At 43.3% G+C, this 1,879-nt stretch overlaps 1 protein-coding gene across 1 annotated transcript; it reads right to left on the bottom strand.

Annotated features, from left to right (window-relative positions):
• Nucleotides 1-988: 988 nt before the first annotated feature.
• Nucleotides 989-1,665, bottom strand: LOC108629314 (uncharacterized; the record flags this gene model as incomplete). The annotated part of the gene is made up of 2 exons (XM_018031912.1): nt 1,604-1,665; nt 989-1,519 (listed from the first exon to the last, which is right to left on the bottom strand). Coding segments are annotated over exons 1-2 (593 nt in total), but the record flags the coding sequence as incomplete, so codon positions are not given.
• Between the last annotated feature and the right edge of the window lie 214 nt (nt 1,666-1,879).

The following is a 1,879-nucleotide window of genomic DNA, read 5'->3' as shown; positions in this document are numbered from 1 at the left end:
AAATCCACATAATTGGTCTCTCAGTTCCGTCGGGGAACTTGTGAGATAATACCGCACCGACTCCTGTAGGACTAGCGTCGGTTGCTAAAATTAATGGTAAGTTTGGGTTGTAAAAAGTAAGGCATTTGTCACTCATGAACTCCTTTTTGACTCGTAAAAATGCCTTATCACATTCCTCTGACCACTTGAATTTAATGCCTTTTTGTAATAATCTATGTAACGGTTGTAATAGATTACTTGCATTTGGAATAAAATGGCTATAATAGCTTACAAAACCAATGAAAGATCTGACTTCATTTACATTTTGAGGTCGAGGCATGTTTTTAATTGCATCGATTTTTTTCTTACTCTTATGCAACCCATACTTATTTATCACGTATCCGCAAAATTCGATCTCGTCTTGAAAGAATTCGCATTTTTCTTTATTAATTTTAATGTTATGCTCGTGTAATTTCTTAAGGACGGATTCTAATCTGTCTAGTAATTCATTTGTCGTTCTACCCGCGATGCGTATATCATCAAGTAGTACGAAAACCCCTTCGATTCCTTTTAGAAGGTTCTCCATTTCGCGTTGCCAAATCGCACAAGCAGACGCAACCCCATACATTAGACGTGTAGGTCTATATAAGCCTTTATGAGTATTTATGGTTAGCAGTTTCGAACTCGCTTCATCAACCTCTAGTTGAAGATAGGCTTGCTTTAAATCTATTTTACAAAAATGTTTACATTCAGCGAGCGATGCAAACATTTCGTCCGTAGTCGGTAANGTGTAGGCCATCTTCGTAACGTACAACAAGCGACTCGCAGTGCGACTTGCGCGCTCTGCCTCGTAACACTACTTATATCATGTACCGCAATATACATGTATATATATATATAACAGTCCGCATCTGTGTCTATACAGAATTGGAGGTCTTTTGCCAACTCCGAAACCGTCGTGCGAGTCACGAAATCCTTGTTTACTCTTTTTGCGGCGCCCCCTACCAACCTTAGGAATGCGCTGTCGCGTGCGTCGTTTTCGGTTTCTTCTAAGCGCCTTACACTGCGCGACTTGCAGACTCTGTCCCAATGGCCGGTCTTCTTGCAGTTACGGCAGGTTGATCGGAGTGCTGGACACTTCGTGTAGTCCTGATGTTGCGAGAATCCACATCGTTGACATTTGGCCGTCCTCTTAGAAGACGAATTCCCTCCACGTGCGTCCCGTTTGTCAGCATCTTCGGATGCTTCGTTCCTTGTATGCGAGATCCTGTTGATCTCGTTATGGTCCGATTCCTCGGTGGTTTGACGTAGGAGCTTGCCGTGTGCCGCTTGTGTCTCCGCTTGCCTGGCCATCGTTATTGCTTTTTCTAACGTTAAATCTGGAGTCAATTGTAGCCGCTCTGACGTTTTCGAGTCTCTTACTTCAATTACTAATCGGTCCCTGATTAGATCCACTTTCAAAGTATCGTAATCGCATGTTTCAGCGAGAGTGTGTAGCGCGGTCATAAAGGAGTCGGCGCTTTCGTCGGCTTGTTGTATTCTAGAATTGAATCTGAATCTCTCGAAGATTATGTTTCTCTTTGGAGCGAAATAGTCTTTAAATTTGTTTTTTACGTCGTCGTACCTTGTAGCGTCGCTCATTTGTGGTAAAACTTGGTTGAGAATCTCTTCGGCTTTCTCGCCCATCGTGTAGCACAAGAGGTCAATTTTTTCTCTATCGGACTTCCCTGTGAGATTCGCCACCGACACATAACGGTCGAATCGCTTAATCCACATTTGCCATGTGTCGGGTTTTTTAAAATCAAACTCGCTTGGAGCGCGAATTAACGAAAAAGCTGAAGCTGAAGCGGTGACGCTTCCCTGCGCCACATTTTCCATGATGTGCTGCGCCTGGACTTCA

Source organism: Ceratina calcarata, unplaced genomic scaffold (genome assembly GCF_001652005.2).
Source record: "Ceratina calcarata isolate Rehan_Ccalc_2016 unplaced genomic scaffold, ASM165200v1 scaffold565, whole genome shotgun sequence".
Taxonomy (NCBI): domain Eukaryota; kingdom Metazoa; phylum Arthropoda; class Insecta; order Hymenoptera; family Apidae; genus Ceratina; species Ceratina calcarata.
This window is presented reverse-complemented; position numbering and strand designations above follow the sequence as displayed.